Below are 24,142 nucleotides of genomic sequence, written 5' to 3'. Positions count from 1 at the left end.
TTGGGCACCGTTGTCATTTTATTGATTCCCAAACTTTTAGAACTAATTATTGGAACTCCAATTGGCTTGGTAAGCTCAGTGACCCCTGACCTACATACACAGGTGAATCCGAGTATTTAAGGGGGTTAATTGTAAGTTTCCCTCCTCCTTTCATTTTCTCTGAAGAGTAGCAACATGGGGGTCACAAAACAACTCTCAAATGACCTGAAGACAAAGATTGTTCACCATCATGGTTTAGGGGAAGGATACAGAAAGCTGTCCCAGAGATTGAAGCTGTCTGTTTCCACAGTTAGGAACATATTGAGGAAATGGAAGACCACCGGCTCAGTTCAAGTTAAGGCTCGAAGTGGCAGACCCAGGGCCGGATTTTCCTATAGGCTAACTAGGCTTCAGCCTAGGGCCTCAAGATCAAGAGGGGCCTACATTCAAATTGTTAGCAATTTGAACAAACTTAAAAATGGGAGGTGAAAGGGCCTCATAAGTGGAATAGCCTAGGGCAGTGATGGCGAACCATTTAGAAACCAAGTGCCCAAACTGCAATCCAAAACCCACTTATTTATCGCAAAGTGCCAACATGGCAATTTAACCTGAATACCACCTAAAACTGAACACCAGCATAACCAAGGAGCTGGTGGTGGATTTTAGGAGGCCTAGGCCACTCATGGACCCCGTGATCATCAGAGGTGAGTGTGTGCAGAGGGTACAGACCTATAAATACCTTGGAGTGCAGCTGGATGATAAATTGGACGGAACTGCCAATACTGATGCTCTGTTTGTCTATCTACTGAGCTTTTAGTTTAGAAAAGCCACTCATACATTAACATCTTTTGTCTTAAAAGAAAAACATAATAGCGGAGCTTTCAATGATACAAACAACTTTTTGTTGAAAGGTAAAAGTTTGCATTCGGTATGCTTTTGAACAATTAATGTGCTTTTTGCTGTTGTATGCATGCTGATAATTTGTCTAACCTTGGCTCATACTTTGTAAGTTTGAGAGCAACACATGCAGCACTCAGGTCATCTGTTAGTCTGTTTCTGGTGTCAGATTTGATTTAATTCAAAGCTGAAAACAGCTGCGCGCAAGCATAAGATGTTCCAAACAAAGTAAGGAAAGCAATCTCAAGTGCCTTCATTGATTTAAGATTATTTGGCAGAGAATTCCACACTTTAAGGATTTCATTTTCATAACTAACTGTGCTGTCCTTTGTCATCCCTTCGATCCTCTCAAGTGTTTCATGCAGGTCTTCCCTATTAAGCTCCGCCCCCAAAGCTTCCATTATATATTACGGGGTCGTGGTTTCAGGTGTGGCGATTAGCAACTCCCGGCAATAATTACAGATGCGGACGACTCCTCACCTGTGCGCTTAAGCGAGGACTGCCCGCATCACAAAGCTCCCGGAAACCGCTCCGGCCACTCTACCATAACCCCCTTTAAGCCGCGAGTGCGGCAATTATCTGTTAAAACTGGCCTTTTCAATTTTGAGCTGTGGACCCGCTATACCACATCCCTCCAACCCCACCACGAGAATCACAGGCTCAAAAGGCTGCAGTCCGTGCCGCACCCTCAAGCAACATGTGTGCCGCCCGCCTTACCCCAGACAGGAGAGGAAGGACGCGCTCCCATTGGGCTGCTGGGCAGAGGGGCGGGTGATGTGAGAAACGTCCTCCGGAGCGCGTGAAGAGGGGGAGCGGTGAGGGGAGCAGCCCGGCCCGCATTCCTCTGGCTTTATAGTAACGAACTCTGTGCTCGGGCGACGGCGCGCGTGCCCACTGAGAGGGCTCTGAGTGCCCCCTTTGGCACACATGCCATAGGTTCGCCACCACTGGCCTAGGGCCTCTTTTCATCTAAATCCGACCCTGGGCAGACCAAGAAAGATTTTGGATAGACAGAAGCGACGAATGGTGAGAACAGTCAGAGTCAACCCACAGACCAGCACCAAAGACCTACAACATCATCTTGCAGCAGATGGAGTCACTGTGCATCGTTCAACCATTCGCGCACTTTACACAAGGAGATGCTGTATGCGAGAGTGATGAAGAGGAAGCACAAACAGAGCCGCTTGAGGTCTGCTCAAGCACATTTGGACAAGCCAGCTTCATTTTGGAATAAGGTGCTGTGGACTGATGAAACTAAAATGGAGTTATTTGGGCATAACAAGGGGCGTTATGCATGGAGGATAAAGAACACAGCATTCCAAGAAAAACACCTGCTACCTACAGTCAAATATGGTGGTGGTTCCATCATGCTGTGGGGCTGTGTGGCCAGTGCAGGGACTGGGAATCTTGTCAAAGTTGAGGGACGATGGATTCCACTCAGTATCAGCAGATTCTGGAGACCAATGTCCAGGAATCAGTGACAAAGCTGAAGCTGCGCCGGGGCTGGATCTTTCAACAAGACAACAACCCGAAAGACTGCTCAAAATCCACTAAGGCATTCATGCAGAGGAACAAGTACAACGTTCTGGAATGGCCATCTCAGTCCCCAGACCTGAATAGAATTGAAAATCTGTGGTGTGAGTTAAAGAGAGCTGTCCGTGCTCGGAAGCCATCAAACCTGAATGAACTGGAGATGTTTTGTAAAGAGGAATGGTCCAAAATACCTTCAACCACAATCCAGACTCTCATTGGAACCTACAGGAAGCGTTTAGAGGCTGTAATTTCTGCAAAAGGCGGATCTACTAAATATTGATTTCATTTCTTTTTTGTGGTGCCCAAATTTATGCACCTGCCTGATTTTGTTTGAACAATTATTGCACACTTTCTGTAAATCCAATAAACTTCATTTCACTTCTCAAATATCACTGTGTGTGTCTCCTATATGATATACTTAACTGACATTTTTTATCGTAACAACCAACGACTTATACAGGAAAATAATGACTATTAACAAGGTTGCCCAAACTTTTGCATCCCACTGTATGTATATATATATCATTCGAAGTCTGAATCACTATCTGATTGTATGGGTGGTTACCTACCAGTTAACGCGTGTGGTTGGTCTGCAAGTCGGCAGACATGCGCCACGGGTGCCCTCTCAGTTGCGAGAAGCAGATTATAGAATGTTACATAGTTAACTGTCAAATAATGCAAAGAGTATGCGACACGTGTTTCGCCCTATTTTGGGCTCATCAGGCGTACACACTCCACTGCACCCCTCATCGGGGATCGAACCTCGGATGTCAGACGAACTCATTTCGATTGTGACATTGTGAGAAAAAAAAATCCTCTTTCAATTCCACATCCAGCCCATAACCTCCCTAAACATTTTTTTTAAATCCCTTCTTTAGTCGATATAAATTGGAAGGCTAACTAGATCACAGCCGGAGTTTTGCAGTAGCTCGCGCGTTTGATCGTGCGTGCGGGATGACCAGTGTGTGAGAAGAAGACAGATCTCAAACTGGTCGCCCTGTATGTCAATCAAGTGGCAAATGGCATAGGGAGGATATATGATAAACTAACGTTTAAAAAAATTTTTTTTTGAATGCAACGCGATCTTCCTGCACTACATTAGCGATCTACTGGTCGATCGCGATCGACGCATTGGGTACCACTGATTTAATGCATTTCATTATGAAAATGATATCAAGTATTTATCTTAGCATTCTAAATGTTCGGAAAGCAGGAATATCATGAAGTGAATGAATTCTTTGCGGCGATCACTGCCTGCGGGTAGTTTAAGAAGGACGCAGCGATTAATAACTAGGTCAGGGAACATTTAATACAAAGCATTTAATGTGCTACATTAACTTATGACAGGGTTTAAGAAAATCTAGCAAATGAAACATTGATTTTAAGATGAAGTTTACGAAATGGCAAAGTTAAACTAGAGAGAGAAAAAAACAAGGGTTTAAAGTGAAAATGTCGACTTTAATCTCGCTATAAATGGCGAGATTAAAATTGAAACGTCGAGAATAAAATCAAAATGTCGACTTTTGTCTCGACATACGTTTTATTTTTTTCTTCATTAAGTCCGTATTTTTTTCTTCTCCATGGCCCATATACCTGACAATTCCAAAGAGCATTCCACACTGTATAAAGCACAGTATTCCTAGGTGTCAAAAACTGAACATACAGACATCCTTGTGCTCCATGCATATTCCCTTATTTGCCTCAGTACTGTTAACACAGTCAGTACAATATAAATAAGCGGTTATATTTCTATTTAGCATCAATAATACAGAAATGCCGCAGCTCACGTAAAGGTAAGCTGGAAGAGGACACGCCCTCTCACCGGAAGACTTAAGGGCACGTGAGCGCCTCTCTGGGGCGGGGTCAATGTCAGAAAGCGGCTGTGTCTTCCTGAATTCAGTGTGTTTAGGTGAGCTACTTTCAAATTTTTTGAAGTTTTGGGGTATAGGTTGTTAGGTGATCAAAGCTTTTTTTCTGCTTCTTCTTAATATTGCGAGGGTAACTCTTTAAAGCAAACACGTTGCACTGGTTAGAGGAGCCGGACTCTATTGGAAGTTTTTGTTGACCTGCCTTCAGGTGCTTTCGTTTTTTGGAAAGAGAAAGGGACACGCAGTCGGTCGGCTAGAAAAGGAAATGACAGCAAATGCAGACGAGTAGGTGGAGCAAATGGGTTAAATCTGAACTGCGAAGAGAGTTGGCTGTGTGGTCGCAGCTACCGTCGCTGACACGTCAGACTCCCCATTTAACGCTTGGGAAGTTGGGTGACGCCGAGGCCAAAGTTCCTGACATCGGCAAAGTGTTTTTTTTTAAACGCATTAAAATAACTAACCCGGTTACTCTCCGTGATTTTCTTAAAGACCCGCGTGTTCGGTTAATGGGCCACTCTAAAACGGGCCTGGTGTGAGTTGTTAACGTTAACTGCTTAAACTGACTCCCTGTTCCGTGCTGATTCTTCCCTTGTGCGTTAGCAGTGCCGAAATGGTGGGCAGCAGGTTTATTAAACCTGAACTGCACATAATAAAAGTGGCCGCATGATTATGAATGGATTAAGATCTGTAGGAGGAACGTTGATGCAGTAACGGCCACTGAGCTGAAGCTGATCGGGGTTTGATTTTAGTTTCAGACTGACCTATAAGTTGGCTTGTTGTTTCATTGTTGATTTGGGGAAGTTACAGATGTGAGCTAAATGTGCCGATGTGTTAAAACAAGCCCAGGAAAATGTGCGCACGCAGTTGATTATTGTGTTCAGGGCACTGCACTTTCACCAGCTGAAGTCCCCTCTCTGAGCCAGCACTGTGACCCGAAGTAACCTTTCCCCACCTGCAAAAAAAAAAAAAAAATCAAGAGTGGTCTCCCCTCGACTTTATCATATTCTCAGATATGGGGATGGGTATTTGAGGAGTAAACCGCAAGACAATGATTATATTTTTATATTGTGTAAATTTAAAGAACCATCAACAACAAATCAAATTAATAATATATTGAACAGTTATTATCAAAGTAAGGCTGAATGAATCGGACTCTGCAGCAGCATTGGGAAGAAAAAAAAAAAAAAAGCACCACTTGTGGTTAGCAGAAATCGCTCAAAAGCGGATAGAAATCTGTTTTGTACCTAATACTTGTATTCAAAATTCGGTTGACTGAAGTCACAAGTGTCAAACTCCAGGCCTGGAGGGCCGCAGTGGGTGCAGGTTCTCTTTCTGACCCTTTTCCTAATCAGTGTCCAGTTTTCACTGCTAATTAACTTTTTTTCCCTCTATTTTAATATAGTTTTAAATAGTTTTTAAGGATTACGTCTTCTGAATTGTTTTCTTTTCTTCATTAAATGACAGCCAAACAGAAATAGACATGAAACGAACCACCAGATGACCAGCTGAATTGGGGCTTCAAACTCTAAACAGTTCCTAAATGAGAAGCTGATTCTTGCTGTTAATTAAACCCGTTATTCAATTCCATGGCTTGTTGCTGCTCTCTTTTTGCAGACATTTCTAAAACTGTTGATTTTTTTTTTTTTTTCCTAAGATCTCCTAAAATGTTCTGGTAACCTGAGGGATCAACCTTACTGAGACCTTCATCTTTATTTTCAGATTTTCTTTGATGGGTGCAGGTGAGCTGGTCATGTCCTGCTTGTTTTATGTCTCACTAGCGACTGGGAGACCGATTGAATCAGGCTACAAATTCTACGTTTGTGAAATCCATACTTTTCTCTGCAAAGAATTATTTGTTTTTTTTAAGTCCTTGAAATGATTTTGTTATCATGGCACTGATTTGTGCTTAAAATGGATGTTTTTCGGCCGATGTAGTGAAGAGCTTCCTGTTGAAACGAGGCTGCGAGACGTGAACTCAGCTCCTCAGCGCACATCATTTGATTTTTTTCCAGCAAACATATTTTCAAAACAAACCGTATTTTACGACTGTAATCAGAGTCGGAATAATAATTATGTTGCCGTGGTCATTTTAGATCTGAGATCGGCTAAAATTTAAACAATGACCGTTGTTAATACTCAGCCGTCATTACTCGGTTTGCCAATAGATGTCAGAAGGACGGATGCCAAAACTGAACTGCCCAAAGATAGATTTCGACATACCTAGCAAATGGCGATATGTTCTAAATTACTTACAGTTCCTGAGCTGTCGAAGGGTTTAAGTCAGTCGACGAGGTTAGTCCTGGAAGGTACACCCCACCAAACCAACGTCCCAAAAACCAACCAAACTTACTGTTGTCTGCTCGAACCAACACCGACTTACTATACTCCGCCGTCTAACAGCATCACTGACGCATTCGAACATTTTTAGCCAATCATGCAATACTGCGTCCGCGTTTGCCACGTGATGTTCTAACTACAGAGTCAGAGTCCCATTGCATGGTTCTAACTTGTATTGATGCGAACACCATACATACGGATAGTATCAAATTAAATATAATGATTAGTGTTTGACTGCTAATTAAGGAAAAAAACTACTAAGGGGCCTGAGTCAAGTTAATTTAAAGCTAAAGAAGTTAATTAGCATCCAAAACTGGTTACTAATTAAGAAGATGGTTAGAATGAAAACCTGCTGCCACTGCGGCCCTCCAGGACTGGAGTTCGACACCAACTAACTAACCCTTACCTCAAGTGAACTCAAGTTATCTTATAATAGACAGACAGACATAATTCCAAAAATGGTATTTTCGGACTCGGGGAGATCTAAAAACGTCGATTCATCAAAATTGCAATCCATTTATTTTATTTATTTATTTTTTGGGACGATTCCAGTACTTTCCCTATTTTTTTCATATACGAGAAAGTAAAAATTGATATGGAATGGTTCATACTAGTGGCCTACCCTACCCTACCCTACCCAGGCGGAGTGGTGGCTCTGAGGCTAGGTATCTGCTCTGGCAATCGGAAGGAATTTGAATCCCGTAAATGCCAAAAAGGGACTCTGCTCTGTTGAGCCCTTGAGCAAGGCCCGTATCCTGCAATTGCTGAGTGCTTTGAGTAGTGAGAAAAGCGCTAGATAAATACAAAGAATTATTAAAGAATTATTACCCTGATTGGCCTTAGGCCTGAAATATTTTGTTACATCTTGTGAGAAATCAAGCAAAATGACCCCCTTTATTGGCTAAATAAAAAGATTACAATATGCAGGCTTTCGAGGAAACTCAGGCGAGATGTAAGACAGAAACTGGAGTTCCCTGTGTTTATACACACACTAGGACAAGAAACATTAGTAAATCTTTAAGTGAGACATCTTGAATGTAAAGAAATTAATAGACCTCTTCAGATTTATTTAACAAGAGAGAACAATGTCTGGTTAAGATCTTTGGATAAGATGACTATCCAACACAGTCTTTTGAAGTTTCTGAGGAGTTTACATTTTGTAAAAATGTAAATTTGTAAAATTTTTTAACTGGGAATTTCTTATTTTATCTTTCCCTTTGGTTGCGAAGTGAAGTGCCAAATCCCATTGGTTTACTGAATTTGCAATAAATAAATAAATGAGATGGTTTTACGGTGTATATGTAACCTGATTAGTAGTAGTTATTAGACAGTTCACAAAACCCTAAGTTGCTTAATTGAGTATGTTTGACAAACGCCAAAAGAGTTTCTTTTTTTGAGGGATTATTACTGACATGGCAAAACAAATGCAAATATCACCGTTTTTCAAAAAGCCTCGTTTTTAGATGAAGACGAACGCCGGGACACACATGACACACAATATTTGTGGTGGAGATGATGACTGGAGCAAACGTTTCAGTCGTGTCTTCATCTGAGGAAACTCTGGCTTTAGCGGCCCCAAAAGACGAGTATGCCTTGATAGAACCACCAAATGATTCGTCAAAGCTATTCGATGAACCAACCACTCCAACTAGTGTGCATTTTTTCCGACAACTCGGATAATGGGAAAGAAAGACTCAATTTTTTTGCAAAATGGTAGGAACAATTCAAAAGGATCGAATACAGCATAGTGAAAGATGCCGTGTTCTGCAAAGGGACAGCGTTTGATTGCCTTGGTAATTTTTGCTCCACTTTTGCATGGTCTTAATAATTCAGTTATGTGAATATAACAGTATGAATTGATGGATTTTTTTAAATTTTTTTTTGGGGGAAAATTGCCCCTTATCTATTTTAAAACTAGAACAGCCATAAAATCTATTCCTGGCTACACGCCTAGTCCATGCAGTACTTGAATGTAAATTACAGTTTAGAGATACCACAGGAAATCACTCCATGGAATATACAATCAAATACATTAACTTGTATGATACTAGCCATGTGACAAGTCGAACACCAGTAATAGAATATGTTTAAAAAATATTTGATATCTTTTTGACTTGCGTGTACCTTCAGAGTCTTTCACAGGTATCTGTACGTGTCTGGACCTCTCTTGACCGGCGCTTCCTCTGTCAAACACATTCTCATAAAGCCAATTTCTCAGACTCTGGGATTATTTTCGAGGAGCCTCGCTTGCCTCCTGCCCTCTTTTTATATTTCCCATTTTTGAAGGTGACTCTCGTTGTGCCTGGCACTACCCATTCTGTGCTACCTGGTAGTGATGTGTTCCTCCTACACCTTTGCTACTCCTCCTGCATCTCGCAGTTGTACTTCCTCTTTCGATTGGATCACCAAAGCCAGACTGACCAATCAGATTACTGCACTGGACACACACAGACAGACAGGCCTTTGTGTTTTATTATACTGTAATCCCTTGTTTATCGCGGGAGATAGGTTCCAAGGCCGGCCGTAATAACTGAATTTCCACGAAGTTGGGACACCAAATTTATTTATTTAATTATTTAACATGTATTTGGACGGTTTTAAACCCTCCCTGTACTGTTTACAACCCACCCTTTACTCTATTAATAACAGGGACAACTGTTAAGCAATATGAAATCGGTAGATAAGTTTACAGTTACTGTATAGCGAAGTACACGTAGCTATATATGACGTGATGATAGTGATGAATATGCTGTGCAGTAAAAATGATGACAATGAAGGTGATGATGACTATTGCGCAGCCGATGACTGTATTTTACGTCTCTTCAGACGGCGGTGCCATTTCCTGGGGCACCTCTTCCACGGTTTCCGAAGGTGTATCCGTAGTAGTAGGAACTGGCTGTTTTTTGCGAGGCTGCTTAAACATTGTCATCGGCAGTTGCTGCCGCTGCTTCTTTTTCCGGTCAAAGCGCAGCTTGTAGGCGGTCATGACGTCCGCGACACAGAGACAAGGGGAGATGCTGTGGGATCTGGGCATCAGTCAAAGCACCAATCACGGGCCCGATTAGAAAGCGGGAAGCTGTGATTTGTCGTCTCCCATCCCATGTGCCAATCACAGCCCGTGTTACAACGCACTTAGTCACTGAACTTGTTTTGTTGTTCTTAGACTAGGAAATACTACTACAGTACTATATTTAAAAACCTGCAAAGTCGTGAATCCGCGAAAAGTGAACCGCGAAGTAGCGAGGGATTACTGTATACTATTTATTATACGCAGTACAGTTAGCTCACCAGGCAAGTAAATTGGTCACCGTCTGTGTAAAAGGTCATGCATATTTCAGACACAAACAGGTACCACCCCAGTGTGAATACCAGGTCAGGTTGGGGATCATCCACTGGTACCGTCTGTGTGGATAGCACTTTGAGTACTGAGAAAAGCGCTATTTAAATGTAATGAATTATTATTATTACAGTGCATTGCCGCACCCACCACATGACGAAACTGCTTGGGATCCTAGTTGGCAACCCCCCCCTCTAGTAAGACATGCGGTCCAGTCCCACCCTCTGTCTGCCGCAGCCAGGTGTCAGGTGGCCTGGTTCAGCCACTCGGGTCCTCAACAATGAGGATCTTACGAGCTGGATCGCCCTCGGGGTGGAATGCACCACATGGCCATAGTACCATAGCTGACTCTCCCCCTCAATGCAGTTACATTTGGTATGAATACCATCCTGTAAAAAGCTGTGTCGTGTGTGTGCCCACACGTAGGGACATCACAATACTAACATTTTTTGTATTTAATTCCACTGGAATTTTTTGATGCTCTACTCTTTGATACCACAACAAAAACAGAAATCTTATTCATTGGCTTTTTATTAAATCCAGATGAGCGACACAAACTCGGTGCTTGGAGATTCATATTTAACAATGAAGTTTGCCGCTTTGATGGTCTTAACTGCAGGTTTCGGTGATTCCACTGTTAACACAGTAGAGAGAGAGAGATGTGCCTTCAATCAATCAATCAATCAACATTTATTTATATAGCACATATTCATACAAAAAAATGTAGCTCAAAGTGCTTTACAAAATGAATAGAAAAATAGAAGACACAATAAAAGATAAACATAAGTCAACATTAATTAACATAGAATAAGAGTAAGGTCCGATGGCCAGTGTGGACAGAAAAAACAAAAAAAAAAAACTCCAAAAGCTGGAGAAAAAAAAAAATCTGTAGGGGTTCCAGACCAAGAGACCGCCAGTCCCCTCTGGGCATTCTACCTAACATAAGTCAAACAGTCCTCTTTGTATTTAGGGTTCTCACGGAAGGACCTGATGATGATGGTCACGTAGACTTCTGGCTTTCAGTCCATCAATATTGGTGCATCATGATGCTTTGAGTAGGTGGTGGTGGCGCAGGCCGCCACCACAAAGAAACCGGAAAAAGAAACAGAAGAGAGAATAGGGGTCAGTGTGGATTTTGTAGCCACTGTGAATAATTATTATGAAGAATTGAACATACAGAGTATCAGGATTAAGTTAAAGTGAAGTTATAGAAAGGCCATGTTAAAGTAATGTGTTTTCAGCAGTGTTTTAAAGTGCTCCACTATATTAGCCTGGCGAATTCCTATTGGCAGGCTATTCCAGATTTTAGGTGCATAACAGCAGAAGGCCGCCCGCCTCACCACTTCTTTTAAGTTTAGCTCTTGGAATTATAAGGAGACATTCATTTGAAGATCTAAGGTTACGATTTGGAATATAACGCGTCAGGCATTCCGATATATAAGATGGAGTGAGATTATTTAAGGCTTTATAAACCATAAACAGTATTTTAAAGTCAATCCTGAATGACACAGGCAACCAGTGTAGTGACATCAAAACTGGAGATGTCAGAGAGAGAGATGTGCCTTGTCCTTTAAAACATTGAAAAGCTAAACACATTTTATTTTAGTTTTGATAAATGGAGCAACTCCTGTCATCGTTGCTGTAGACAAGCCAAATGGCCACTCCGTGTTTGTCTTGCTTTGATCTTTACTTGCTGCAAATGTTGTTAGTGATGCCAGTCCCATATGCGTAACTATAGGAGAGAGAGTGTGAAAGCTATGGGGAACAAACAAAACAGTCCTGGGTTCAAATCAAAGGGGTGTTTATTACAAAATGCCTGGCACACACAACTATATACGTTGTCTCGTCTCTTTTTTCTGATCTCTCTTCCTCTTCTCTGCAATGACACTCCTTGTTATATTTAACTAGACGTGCCCCGTGGCTCGCCTGCGTAGTCGTGCAACAGGACAGTAAGGAGGGCCCTGCCTGGCTCCCTACTCCTGACATCACGCTTCCCCTTCCCCTCGGCCGGCAGCCTCTGTCTCGGATTAGCGCAAATATATCGCTCCTGCAAACAAAGTATGTGAATTTCCCCTTGGAATGTGAGTTTGCTCTTGGGATTAATAAAGTATCTATGTATCTAACGTATTGTGCCGTTCATTTCATATCTATCTATCTTTTTTTACAATAGCAGGGCCAACACCCACACCTCAAACACACACACTCTAGTGCCAATTCAGAATTCACCAAATCTGCATGTCATTGGACAGTGGGAGGAAACTGGAGCATCTTGAGGAAACCAGCGCAGACACAGAGAGAACAGGCACACTGCATGCAGGGAGAACCCGGGATGGTTTCCTTACTGTGAGACAGCAGCGCTAAGACTGCACCACCGTGCCACCCTCTTGTCTGATTGGCTAGAACAAATACAGTTGGCCACATTTACTGTGCTCCTCGGGGGATGAGTGCGATTAGTCCTGCTTAGTAATCATTAAGTACTGGGGAACCTCGGTTTGCAAGCATAGTTTTTTCCGGAAACGTGCTCGCAATCCAAAGCACTCGCATATCAAAGCGAATTTCCCCATAAGAAATAATGGAAACTCGGATGATTCGTTCCACAACCCAAAACTATTCATATAAAAATGATTAATACGAAATATAAAGTAAAATTCATAATACAAATTAACCTGCACTTTACCATTAAAAAGAATCATGGCTGGTGTGAGTTTCTAAACTCATGTGGGATTCCACCCAAAGAGACAACATGCAGAAGAGCGTCCCAAAGCAATCGCAGTCTCCCAGCGCTGTAGCAGTTTGCCGTTTAAGTGCATCCAAAAAGATCGTGGACATGCTATGAGCGCCTGTCGTCAATGGGTCATAAAAGGAACATTATAAAGATCCCGCTACAATAAATAACAGCGCTGTTGCTGTTTCAAGCAGAACAAAAGCTGGTGCTGTTAAAGTACTGAGACTCGGCTTAGTGTTTTGGGGAGCAAGATGGGGACTTGCACTTCACAAAACACACACAGTCACAATGCTGTAGTAAACCGTATACGCTCGTATGGATGTTGACTATATGAGTGAGGCACACAGACTCAGATGGAGAATAGGAGACGATTGCCAGAGAGAGAGAGAGAGAGACGGGCGAGCGAGATAAGGAGAGAGAGAGAGAGAGAGAGAGAGAGGCGAGCGAGATAAGGAGAGAGAGAGAGAGAGAGAGACGCTGGCGGCGGCGAGATAAGGAGAGAGAGAGAGAGACGCGCTGGGCGAGCGAGCGAGATAAGGAGAGAGAAGAACCATCAGCTCAGTTGTAATCACATGACGCTCAGCAGACAAAGTGTATCCATACTGCTCGTATTGCAAGACATCGCTCGTTTATCAAGTCAAAATTTATTAAAAATTTTTGCTCGTCTTGCAAAACACTCGTAAACCGAGGTTCCACTGATATATATGAGAGAGAGGGCATAGTTTTACTGTCAAACAATAAGAGTATGCGACACGTGTTTCGCCCTTTACATTGCACCACAGCGTGTGGTTCGTTTATTTGACATCATGTAGATCGGGGTAATTACATTTATGGCATTCGTAGTCTGAATCACAATCTGATTGTATGGGTGGTTACCTACCAGGTAACGCTTGTGTCGGCAAACATCCGTCACGCTTCCCTCTTCAGTTGCGAGAAGCAGATCATAGAATGTTGCAAAGTTTTACTGTCAAATTATGCAAAGAGTACGCTACACGTTTTTCGCCCTAATGCTGGGCTCATCAGGCGTACACACTCGCTGCATGATGGCGTCTGAGGCGAAGCCACGGAGTTTGGTTCGTTTATTTGACAGCATGTAGATCGGTGTAATTACATTCATGGCATTCGTAGTCTGAATCGCAATCTTATTGTACGGGTGCATGTGGGATGACCAGTGTGTTAGAAGAAAAGAGATCTTGGACTGGCCACCCTGTATGTCAATCAAGTGGCAAATGCCATAGAGAGGATATATGATAGACTAACGTTTTTTTAAAAAAAAAAAAATTTTGAATGCAACGCAATCTACCTGATCAGATACTGATACACTTGTTCTAAACAACACCTGCACTTGCGTTGCTCTGAAGCCCCGCCATTTCAGCTTTTACTGATGCATCCAGTTTCTTGTCATCATTCTGTGATGGCAAGTTTCTTAGCACAGATAATGCAGCTGCAACAGACTGATGCATTGCGATTTCAAGTTGCTGTTCAAAGCTGTTGTCTGATAGACGTCAATGAGGTCTGCCCCGTCCCGGCATTCGTGAGCTGCAGAGTGCAGACTCCTCCCAGTCCACTGTGCTCAGTCTTAGTCGGAGTTGGGAGACTGACTGCTGCTGCTGGTCTGTTGTTAACTGAATTAATCGGCAATACACTACACCGTGGGCCAAAAAACCGTGCCACCTGATTACCGGGATTCCACCCAACGGGACGACATGCGGAAGAGCGTCCCGAAGCAAATGCAGGCTCCCAGCGCTGTAGCAGTTCGCCATAAAAATGAATCGGAAAAGATCGTGGTCATGCTATAAGGGCCTGCCGTTGATGGGTGATGCAAGGAACATTATAAATGCAAGAACACAGGATTAGTTGGGCACTAAGCTGGGCACGACCCTGCTCGATTGCTGTGTCTCTGTATAGGAGAGAGCGGTAGATCCCGCTACAGTAAATAACCGCGCTGTTCCTGTTTCACGCTGAATAAAGCTGGTGTCGCTTCAGTACTGAGACTCGGCTTCGTGTTTTGGGGTGCAAGACGGGGACTCGCACGTTGCAACACACACACACGCGTGCTCACCATGCTATAGTAAACAGTATTTGCTTGTATGGATGTTGACTATAGAGTGAGGCATGCCATGGGAGATGGGAGACGATTACCCACAATCCTCAAGTGACGCTTGGCGGACAAAGTGTATACCTACTGCTCGTATTGCAAGACCTCGCTCGTTTATCAAGTTAAAATTTATTACATTTTTGCTGCTCTTGCAAAACACTCGTAGACCAAGTTACTCGCAATCCAAGGTTTTACTGTACTGTAAAAGAAAATGTACATGGACAAAGAAAAAGAGTTGGGGATCTATCCAGAAGATGCCATTCCATATCTGGTGTTGAAAGGTGAGGGGGAAAAAAAAAATCGGTTCGTAAAGACCCCGACCTCGTATTGAAGGCTCCTCCTTCTGTGGCGCTTTAGTTGCAGAGCTCCATCCTCTTCTAAAGCTGGTTCCGTAGTGATTGCTCATTTCCAGGAGATGCAGGATTTACATAAGGTGACAAGCAGAAGAGACGGGGCTTGTGATGATCACACTGGAAGTGACTTTGGTTGTCCTCCAGCAATGTCTCCTCCATTCCAGAGTAAATTGAAACGGCATTAATTCTGGTGCGTCACTTTTCTTCTTCCCACAGAATAAACCCCAGCTGTTGCCCGAGAGGCACTCGTGAAGCTTGTGTGACTGCCAGTACACAGGAGGGTGACATGGAGCGGAGTGGTAAGTGTTGCTGCATCATCATTCCAGGGTATTGGTCACTGGCTGCATGGCGTTTTTACGTTAACCCTGCGTTTGTATTATACACTGGCTTCCTCCATCAACCCAAAGATGTGGATGTTGGGTTAATTGGGAACTCTTAGTTGATTCTGAATAAATGACTGTGCCCAGTGAGGGACTGGCTGGGGGTGTCCTGGCTTGTTCCTGCCTTCTCCTTAATGCTTCTTGCCAACAACAACAACAACATCATTTCTTTCTAGAGCATGTTTTCATACAAATGATGGAGCTCAAAGTGCTTTACAAGATGAAGAAAGAGAAGTCAGTCAGGCAGATAATTAAGACTCAAGCTGCCATCGCAGTCTTTATGTAGAACTGGTTTCCTTTGAGAGCTGTCTGGAAGTTGGATGGATTATGCAGTATCGTAGCTTAAGTCCGTTGAAGCCAGGTAGTCTCCTTCTTTACGGGTCTTGTTTGTCTCGTGCATCTTTCTGAAACCATAACAATGAAAAGTGCCGTAGCAGATGACTTCTTATTGTTAATTCCTATCGCCTTCTATCCATCCATCCATCATCAAACCCGCTAAATCCAAACTACAGGGTCACGGGGGGTCTGCTGGAGCCAATCCCAGCCAGTACAGGGCGCAAGGCAGGAACAAATCCCAAGCAGGGCGCATACACACACACACACCAGGGACAATTTAGGATCGCCAATGCACCTAACCTGCATGTCTTTGGACTGTGAGAGGAAATCCACGCAGACAAGGGGAGAACAAACTCGGGAAGCGAACCCAGGTCTCCTTACTGCGAGGAAGCACCGCTACCACTGCGCTGCCCAGAAAGAAAACTTTATATAAAAAAAAAAAATAGAAATATAAGAATATCATTAGGCAATACTAAAATAACAAAAATAAAATAAGGTCTGATGGCTGGGAGGACAGAAAAAAAAAAAAACAAAAATCTTCAAGGGTTCTGAGACCACCCAGCGCCCCCTGGGCATTCTACCCAACATAAATGATCTAAATCAGTCCTCATGGTTTACAGGTGTCACGTGTGAGAATTTGATGACGATGGCGATATTGGGCTAGAGCTGGCCATGACCATGGATTGGGGATGGGCAATCTGATAATTGAGGTATGGAGATCTGAGGATTTCTTTAGTTTTAAACTGCCTTTAGTTAATAACAATACATTTTATTATTATTATTATTATTACCACCACGCTTTATTTTAACTTCACCTGTTTGTTGTCTGGTACAAATCTTGTAATCGATATTTAAGCCACTTCCTATTGTCCAAATGACTTGAAATTTTGCACATTTAAACACTTCCAATGACAATACATGAATCAATAATCGGTTTCACTAATTGATCAATTAATCCGTATTAATTAAGAAATGAAATTTTCATAGTTTAAGATTTCACCAATAGATAGCACTAGTAACGGATAGAAATATTAAAGGAAGTGTTAAAATATTGATTACAAAATTTATACTAAAACAAACAGACTAAAAATTTGAAAATAAAATATATATATAAAAAATACTTTTTAAAAACGACGCTTCTATTAAGTTAAAAAGTTTAAAAAAAAATCTCTTGTACAGTGATCCCTCGCTATATCGCGCTTCAACTTTGGCGGCTTCACTCCATCGCAGATTTTAAATGTAAGCATATCTAAATATACAGTGGTGTGAAAAATTATTTGCCCCCTTCCTGATTTCTTTTGCATGTTTGTCACGCAAAATGTTTCTGATCATCAAACACATTTAACCATTAGTCAAATATAACACAAGTAAACACAAAATGCAGTTTTTAAATGTTGGTTTTTATTATTTAGGGAGAAAAAAAAAATCCAAACCTACATGGCCCTGTGTGAAAAAGTAATTGCCCCCTTGTTCAAAAATCACCTAACTGTGGTGTATCACACCTGAGTTCAATTTCCGTAGCCCCCCCAGGCCTGATTACTGCCACACCTGTTTCAATCAAGAAATCACTTAAATAGGAGCTGCCTGACACAGAGAAGTAGACCAAAAGCACCTCAAAAGCTAGACATCATGCCAAGATCCAAAGAAATTCAGGAACAAATGAGAACAGAAGTCATTGAGATCTATCAGTCTGGTAAAGGTTATAAAGCCATTTCTAAAGCTTTGGGACTCCAGTGAACCACAGTGAGAGCCATTATCCACAAATGGCAAAAACATGGAACAGTGGTGAACCTTCCCAGGAGTGGCCGGCCGACCAAAATTACCCCAAGAGCGCAGAGACGACTCATCCGAGAGGTCACAAAAGACCCCAGGACAACGTCTAAAGAACTGCAGGCCTCACTTGCCTCAATTAAGGTCAGTGTTCACGACTCCACCATAAGAAAGAGACTGGGCAAAAACGGCCTGCATGGCAGATTTCCAAGACGCAAAACCACTGTTAAGCAAAAGAACATTAGGGCTCGTCTCAATTTTGCTAAGAAACATCTCAATGATTGCCAAGACTTTTGGGAAAATACCTTGTGGACTGATGAGACAAAAGTTGAACTTTTGGAAGGCAAATGTCCTGTTACATCTGGCGTAAAAGGAACACAGCATTTCAGAAAAGAACATCATACCAACAGTAAAATATGGTGGTGGTAGTGTGATGGTCTGGGGTTGTTTTGCTGCTTCAGGACCTGGAAGGCTTGCTGTGATAGATGGAACCATGAATTCTACTGTCTACCAAAAAATCCTGAAGGAGAATGTCCGGCCATCTGTTCGTCAACTCAAGCTGAAGCGATCTTGGGTGCTGCAACAGGACAATGACCCAAAACACACCAGCAAATCCACCTCTGAATGGCTGAAGAAAAACAAAATGAAGACTTTGGAGTGGCCTAGTCAAAGTCCTGACCTGAATCCAATTGAGATGCTATGGCATGACCTTAAAAAGGCGGTTCGTGCTAGAAAACCCTCAAATAAAACTGAATTACAACAATTCTGCAAAGATGAGTGGGCCAAAATTCCTCCAGAGCGCTGTAAAAGATTCATTGCATGTTATCGCAAACGCTTGATTGCAGTTATTGCTGCTAAGGGTGGCCCAGCCAGTTATTAGGTTCAGGGGGCAATTACTTTTTCACACAGGGCCATGTAGGTTTGGATTTTTTCTCCTAAATAATAAAACCATCATTTAAAAACTGCATTTTGTGTTTACTTGTGTTATATTTGACTAATGGTTAAATGTGTTTGATGATCAGAAACATTTTGTGTGACAAACATGCAAAAGAATAAGAAATCGGGAAGGGGGCAAATAGTTTTTCGCTGGTTTGCGGATTTCTGCGGACAATGGGTCTTTTAATTTATGGTACACGCTTCCTCAGTTTGTTTGCCCAGTTGATTTCAGACAAGGGATGCTATTGGCGGATGGCTTAGAAGCTACCCAATCAGAGCACGTATTACGTATTAAATAAAACTACTCGATGATCTAAGATATGCTTCCCACGCGGTGCTTGATTGTTTGCTTCTCTCTATCTCTCTCACTCTCTCTGCCTGACGGTGGGGCTGTTTGCACAGAGGCTGTTTGCCTAGAAGATACGGACGCTCCTGTAAAAAATGCCGCCTTCTCGCGGTGCTTCGGCATACTTAAAAGCCCAAAAGCATGTATTGATTTTTTGATTGTTTGCTTCTCTCTCTCTCTCTCTCTCTCTCTCTCTCTCTCTCTCTCTGACATTCTCTGCTCCTGACGTGTGCACTCCTTTGAAGAGATGATATGTTTGCATTCTTTTAATTGTGAGAAAGAACTGTCATCTCTGTCTTGTCATGAAGCACAGTTTAAACTTTTGACTAAAGGGTGTTCTCTCATGTCTAGAGGGCTCTAATAATGTTAACGGTGTGGGAGAGTTTATAAGGGCTTAAAATATATAAAAATAACCATACAAACAAATGGTTTCTACTTCGCGGGGGGGTCTGGAACGCAACCCCCGCGAGCGAGGAGGGATTACTTGTACATCACTCATAAAATAAAAGATATATTTATTGATTGATGAAAAATGCCCACCTTTTTATTCTATGAGTGATGTATAAGAGACGTATTCTGTTAACTTTTTAGCACACTTTTTAACTTGATATAAGCATGCTTGTTTAAATATTTATTTTTTTTATATAGTGCCTTTCCCACGCTCAAGGTGCCTGTTCACAGGCTTTTTAATGCCAAAATGTGTCGGATAAACCCCAAAACAATTTTGAGGAGACAGTAAATGAAATTTATTACTGTTTAAAAGTAGCAGTTCTCCTATGTGAAGTTGCTAAGGGGGCATAAACCCTTCACACCTTCTCCATTATTCATAGTGAGTGTGACTAAAATTAATAGGTGCCGTTGAGGTATGCCCCGTTCCAGCTAAGATTACCAAATGCGACCACTAAATATAAAGCAAAACCTCCATTGCGAATTGCGCCCAGCCTCTTAATCATAAGTTATTTTCGGTCTGTAATTGAACTCCTTGTCTATTTGCTCTCCTGGTTTAGCTCCATCTGCTTGTGAAGTTATCTAGCTGAGTCGGCTTTTGCATTTCAAGTTGGCGTACGAGCTCAAAAGATGCATACAACCTGAAGCAACTTATTGGGGAACGCCGAGCCATCTCTGGGCGAACCCTGGGCAAACTGGAAACTGTTGTGGGGGGAAAAGGAGGATGGTGGGAAAAATTGGAGGAAAAATCCCCTTCAGGAGGTGCCCTCTAATTGGAGCACTCTTAACATCCATCCATCCCACTATATCCTAATTACAGGGTCACATGGTCTGCTGGAGCCAATCCCAGCCAGCACAGGGTTCAAGGCAGGAAACAAATCTCGGGCAGTTTGCCAGCCCACCGCAGGGCACACACACACACACACACACACACACACACACACACACACACACACACACACTAGGGACAATTTCGGATCGCCAATGCACCTAACCTGCATGTCTTTGGACTGTGGGAGGAAACCCACTCAGACACGGGGAGAACATGCAAACTCCACCAGGGAAGCGAACCCAGGTTTCCTAACTGCGTGGCAGCAGTACTACCCACTGCACCACTGTGCCGCCCAGTTTGGATTGTAAAGGTCTTTTTTTTTTTTTTTTGAGAACTGGGTATGTACTAAATATGCCACCTTTTACAGGCCTGGTGTGCCACTAAAGCCCAGCAGAATGGGCAATGCCCACTTTGTCCTACACAGTAATAGTCCTTATAAACATTAGTAATACCTTGCTTGTATTTTTAAAGCAATTTCATGGTTTCTTGATTTATCAACAGCATGAAATATTCTGGGTGACCCCAAACTTGTGATAGTGTAAATGTGGTAACTGATTCTTTGGTGAAGTCATTAAAGTAGTTTAACTTTCAGATCAATTGCCGAAGTTTCTGATGGTATCGGAATGTTTGTTGATGTGATGCATCCATTTTCTAACATTTTTTTTAAATTTTATTTTATGAAACAGATTGGCATTTGTGAATGACTGTATTGAAGCCCATTTTGTCAACTGAACACACCGTGCAAATAAAGAACAAGTGTGTTGGCGAGTGCGGAAGTCTTGATGTGTTGGCCGATCCATATTTTTATATGGCACCTCATTAGCAAAAATGGCTGAAAAGCAGGACCCAACCGTGGAGGATGCATTCCAGATACTATCCAAGGCGCCGAAAGAGAGACTTCTGAGCCTGTCCTTCAGGGAAGTGCGGTCTTGTGCCGACAAACTTGTACATTCCATGATTCTTCTGAAACTCGGCCGAACTGTGGAAGCTCAGGCTGAACTCGAGAAACTTGATACCCAGGCGGCCAGCTATATTGCCAAAAGACTGGTCTGCGAAAGCCCGCCGATTGCCGAAGATGACAGAATGGCATCGTTTCAACATGACCCGGACTTCCTGGTGGATGTGGCCCGGATCTTTAAGGTTCTGGTTGCTGAAAACCTGTGCAAGGCCTGCTTGCGGGATGACGCTTATGTGGCCGCTGTGAAAGCGTATGAACGCAGACCTGGGAAGAGTCTGTCAAGTGTGGAGGAGCTGATCACGGAGAGCAGAAGAGAATGTGGACCACATTTGAATTTTTCGGGGATTGAGGAGAGTGAAGGAGGGCTAACCTCCCAAATAAACGGTCTTTCCCCCTCTCCTCCATCTCCTAGTCCAGCCCTGCCTTGTCCTTTAAGGTCCTGCGATAATAGCCCTTTTTCTGGTATTAGTCATCTGGAAATCAGCCAGTCTCCCACGGTGTGCCTTGCATCCAAAAGATCTGGGAATGAGGAGAATTTCAATTCCGGTATCTCCTCGGAGAGTGAAGTAACAAATGCTGCTGGTCCTCCTTCTTCAAAGTGTATGTCTAACAGACATGGTGAGTCCCTGATACGGAGCACTCGGTTATCGGGTCTGTCTCAGAAGGTGGCACCTCGCTCCGTTGCTCTCCCTTCCGGAGTGGTTCTTCAGAGCAGGAGCAGCGCCCCTGTTGATTCAAAGTGCACGATTGATAAAGGAAACGCACAAGGATGCCGTTTTCCATCCACGGCTGACCATCGCCTGCCTGTGTCAACCCCATCCGAAAGTGCCGAAAGCTTCGCTGCCCACAAAAACGGCAAAGAGTCGGTCACCAAAAGCGTACCTGAAGCCATTCGGACCCCGGGACCTCCAGACTTGCCGTCCAATGCACAGGAGGACGAAGTCCTGGATGTGGAGTTTTTTTCCTTTGTTTTACTGCACGCCCCAGAAGATGCTGAGCAGGCAGAGGAAGTTCAGGAGACCCTGGAGCGACTGGGAGCAGGAAAGGGGGCCACTTTCAGCCAGGACTTTGAACAACCTGGGAAGTGCCGTTTGAGTTGCCTTCAGGAAGCCGTCAACAAATCGGCCTTCACCGTCATCCTCCTAACGAGAAATTTTAACTCGCGCTGGGCCGCCTACAAGACCAACTCGGTGCTGACCGAGTCCATTGAGAACCGCCACAAGTACAACACCGTTATCCCTTTCAAGCCCAAAAAAAGATGCGCATCTCCTAATGACATCCCTTACGCGCTTCGCTGCATAAATCCGCTGGATGAGAAGAAACCGGGGTTTGAGAAGAAGGTGAAGAAGACGTTTGATAAAAATACAATCGAAAGCCAAAGGAGCCTCTGGCTACAAGAGCAAAGAATTTCTCAAAAAAACCAGAAGGAAGCTGAGATGAAAGACTTGAACCAAAACTTGCAGCGCCTGTGTAATGCCGACCTCCGCCTTGCTGCTGAGGAGAAGCACAAGCACGATCTCTTAAAAGCTTGGCAACAACAAATGTATCAGTTACAGCGGCCCCCCTTTCATCCTTCGGCGCAGTGTCTGCCACCCCCTGGTATGCAGAATCTTTTTTTCAATAATGGTCAAAATTACTTCATCCCAGAGCTACCGAATTTCCCTAACCCAGCAGCTACACCCACCCCAGGGGACAATCCAGAACTCGGACGACTGCACCCAGCCTACCAGCAGCCGAATATCATCCAGATTCACCATGCCCAGAACATTCAGATCGGTGATCAGGCTCGGATGAGCGTCTGCGTGGCTACTGAGAACGTGGAAGACAACGAAGACGAGGAAGAAGAAGGAGAGGACACTTGAGAACGGTCTGAAGGCTTGGAGACCTGCTATTGAAACGACGGTTGCTAATTTTCCATTAACGGGTTGGTGGGAGCGGTGATGTGGTTTATAGGGTCCTTATCGTCGTGTATATGGAGTTACAGTGAAATTCTTACTTGCAGCACGTTGGCACCTTGATTATATGATCCATGTTGTCTTGGAGTGACATTCTTTCTTGCATGTGTTAATCCAGTATGTGTCAACCACAAGGTTGAGGGTGGGTTGTGAGTTTATATTGGTAGTGGGTCGCCCATTGGGGGGGTGTGTGCTTGAACCCTCAACATGCCCTGCTTTGATGGTGGTGCTTGACCTTCCAAGGACGCTGATGATTGTGCTCGACCCAGCCTCTGATGATACCAATGATCGGGCTCGATTCACCCAGGGGACGTAGGTGGGTCTTATAGATGCTTGTATGGGGAAATGGGAATGTGGCTTATGACCCCAAAAACCTTATTAAACACCCTACCGGTCCGTGCTCTCCAACACCATGATTAGTGAATACAGCGCCCTGTGAAAGTATTCAAACCAGGTGTTTTGTCACATTACAATCTGGAATTCAAATGGAGGGCGCCACACAGTGGCGCAGTGGTAGCGCTGCTGCCTTGCGGTTAGGAGACCAGGATTCGCTTCCTGGGTCCTCTCTTCATGGAGTTTGCATGTTCTCCTCTGGGTGCTCCGGTTTCCTCCCACAGACATGCAGGTTAGTTGTATTGGCGATTCTAAATTGTCCCTACTGTGTGCTTGGGGTGTGTGTGTGCCCTGCGGTGGGCTGGCACCCTGCCCGGGGTTTGTTTCCTGCCTTGCACCCAGTGTTGGCTGGGATTGGCTCCAGCAGACCCCCGTGACCCTGTAGTTAGGATATAGCGGGTTGGATAATGGTTGGAATTCAAATGGATTTTTGGAGGGTTTGCCCCATTTGATTGACACAAAATGCCTACCACTTTGAAAGGGCAAAGTATTTTTAATTGTTACAAAAATAATTAAGACAAAAAAAAAATCTGAACTCGAGAGTGTGCATAAGTATTCACCCCCTAAAGTCAATACTTTGTAGTGCCCCCCACTCCCCCCCAACTAGGTTGCAATTCCAGCTTCCAGTCTCTTGTTGAATGTCTCTATTAGCTTGGCACACC

General features: G+C 43.4%; 1 protein-coding gene across 4 annotated transcripts; it reads left to right on the top strand.

Annotated features, from left to right (window-relative positions):
* The first annotated feature begins 4,251 nt into the window (after positions 1–4,251).
* ticam1 (toll-like receptor adaptor molecule 1) lies at positions 4,252–23,183 on the top strand. 4 transcript variants are annotated; one of them, XM_039767099.1, is made up of 4 exons: positions 4,252–4,318; positions 15,344–15,426; positions 16,464–16,553; positions 20,861–23,183. In XM_039767099.1, exon 4 carries the CDS (start codon positions 21,003–21,005, stop codon positions 22,992–22,994), a length of 1,992 nt encoding a protein of 663 aa, XP_039623033.1. In that variant the 5' UTR covers positions 4,252–4,318; positions 15,344–15,426; positions 16,464–16,553; positions 20,861–21,002; the 3' UTR covers positions 22,995–23,183. The 4 variants fall into 4 exon arrangements, with proteins under 4 accessions (XP_039623033.1, XP_039623031.1, XP_039623032.1 ...); XM_039767097.1 differs by lacking the exon at positions 16,464–16,553; XM_039767098.1 differs by lacking the exons at positions 4,252–4,318; positions 16,464–16,553 and having other exon boundaries at positions 14,951–15,426.
* Positions 23,184–24,142: the final 959 nt, after the last annotated feature.

The sequence above is a fragment of the Polypterus senegalus genome, chromosome 10, assembly GCF_016835505.1.
Source record: "Polypterus senegalus isolate Bchr_013 chromosome 10, ASM1683550v1, whole genome shotgun sequence".
In the NCBI taxonomy this organism is placed as follows: domain Eukaryota; kingdom Metazoa; phylum Chordata; class Cladistia; order Polypteriformes; family Polypteridae; genus Polypterus; species Polypterus senegalus.
The sequence above is the reverse complement of the archived record's forward strand: the minus strand, read 5'-3'. Positions and strand labels throughout refer to the sequence as shown.